The sequence below is a fragment of the Impatiens glandulifera genome, chromosome 8 (genome assembly GCF_907164915.1).
Source record: "Impatiens glandulifera chromosome 8, dImpGla2.1, whole genome shotgun sequence".
NCBI lineage: Eukaryota > Viridiplantae > Streptophyta > Magnoliopsida > Ericales > Balsaminaceae > Impatiens > Impatiens glandulifera.
In genome coordinates, this window is record NC_061869.1 from 8,965,768 (window position 1) to 8,968,085 (window position 2,318).

General features: G+C 24.4%; 1 protein-coding gene across 1 annotated transcript; it reads left to right on the top strand.

Annotated features, from left to right (window-relative positions):
* Positions 1–699: 699 nt before the first annotated feature.
* On the top strand, positions 700–2,318 carry LOC124913438 (transcription factor bHLH162-like). The gene is made up of 3 exons (XM_047454020.1): positions 700–842; positions 921–1,259; positions 2,066–2,318. The coding sequence occupies exons 1-3, from the start codon at positions 705–707 to the stop codon at positions 2,138–2,140; spliced, it is 552 nt and encodes a 183-aa protein (XP_047309976.1). The 5' UTR covers positions 700–704; the 3' UTR covers positions 2,141–2,318.

Below are 2,318 nucleotides of genomic sequence, written 5' to 3' on the forward strand. Positions count from 1 at the left end.
CAAATTTAATAATATTTATTTGTTTGAATTTGGATTTAGTCTAGATTTAAATTATAAATTAAGAATAAATTTTAAATCTAAGTTTAATTATGTTACGTTTAACGTTATCTAATATATATTAACATTTAAATGAACTTTTTTAAAGTAAAATGTTTCAAATAAATTTAGTGGATTTTTTTAATATCCAATATATTTTTTAAAATGGGCTCAATAGTTATACAACAAGTTAAGGGAAAAATTGAGTACAATGCTTAATTAGTTTTGGTCCATTTTAAATAAATAAAAATAAAATAACATAATTGAACATTTTACATAAATTGAGATGCCAATATATAATTGTATACTCTCTAAAATCAACCTAACCTATCAATGATATCATATTGTTGCCCCCACCCCTCAAAGACCTCCCAAAATGTGGTCTTTTTCTCTTTTTAATATATATATTTAAAAACAAAAAATAAATTAAACTGGTTATGAAAGTGATGATTTTGAAAGAGTTAAATATTCATAATAAAAAAAACTTAAATTATATTTTTTATATTTTAATTAATGAATTAAATGATGTAATAGACGAAGAGAGAGTAAAATAATATTTGATTATTTTAATAATTAAGACGAAACAACACCCGTTCCAGGTTTCCCATTATAAAACATGATGGAAATAATATAAACTATTGCTTATGCTGCTGAAGTCTTTGACAAATATGGATCGTCGTCAAATTATCCATCCAAGTTCTTCAACACTCGACAGAAAGATCATTGAAAGAAACAGAAGAAATCAGATGAAGATTCTCTATTCTCAGCTCAATTCTCTTATTTCCCAACAATCATCCTCTTATAAGGTCAATTCTCTCTATTAATTTATCATATATATCATTTGATAGCTAGACAGATGAATAAATATTAATATTATGTAACAGAATACAATGGCACTGACGGATCAGCTTGATGAGGCTACAAAGTACATAAAGATGATGCAAACAAACATTGAGGAATTGAAGAAGAAAAGGGACAATCTAATGGGGGTTAATAATAATAATAATAGCTCCTCCTCGTCCAGGGCGGTTGAGGTCCGATCACCACCACAGATTGAGATTCGTGACCTAGGGTCGGCATTGGATGTGACTTTGACCACAGGCTTAGATTATCATTTCATGTTTAATGAAATCATTCGTGTGATCCATGAAGAGGGTCTTGAAGTGGTGAATGCTAGCTTTTCAGTTGTTGATGGAACAGTTTTCCATATGATTCACTCAAAGGTACACAAATTCTTTTAAGGCCTTGTTCGGTTTGGGTTATTAAAATCAAATATCATTTCATTCCTCTTTAATTAATTCATTCATCACATCACTTGAATAATTAGCTAAAATACTTTTATTTTAAATTATTATTTTTTATTTTATTTATATATATCACATTTTAAGTCTTTTTATTAAAAATAATCACCTACTCAAAATCATCAACAATCATTATTTTTTTTCTCTTTCTAGATTTTTTAAATAACTCAAATCCAAATAAGCTCTAAGTAGGAACAGTTTTTTTCTAAAAATTGTAATTTAGCATATGGGTATTTCTTAGAAATAAAAATAAATAAATATAAGATGTCTATTTCATCAAGTAAGATAAAATGTTAAATTTTTACAATTTTAAAATTGTAATTTATAAATTATTTCAATTCATACGATTTTATAGAAAAATAATAATAATAATAATATAACTAATATTATTTTAAAGTAAACCTTCACGATTTTATTTCATGAAATTCTCGATTTTACGAATTTACAAATGTCCAACCATTTTATATAAATTAATGATAGCGGATTCACTTGTATATATAATATATTATTCATATAGAAAATATTGCTATTAATATGTTTTCCATATATATATATATATATATATATATATAAATATATATATATATATATATATATATTATTTCTTTTTTGAAATAAATCAGATTATGTGTATTTTTTTTTTTTTTGGGAAAATTATGTGTATGTTTTGTTTGGAGATAAATGGTATTAATGATTTGTGTTGTATGGTTTTTTATGATATTTTGTAGGTTGGAGAGATTGATCAAATAGAGTCGTCTGGTGTTGCAAGGGTAAATGAGAGGCTAAAGAAATTTTTTCTTTAATATCTACATTTAATTTTGTTGGTAATTATTCATGTCAAATGTTTTATGTCTTATTTTGGAATATTAACACTTCTTATTTATGTTTAGGAGATTAAAAACATTCATTGTTATTAATGTTATGTATCTTTTTTTTATATGAGTTATAACTTGTAATTTTTTTTATGGATTTTCACCATCT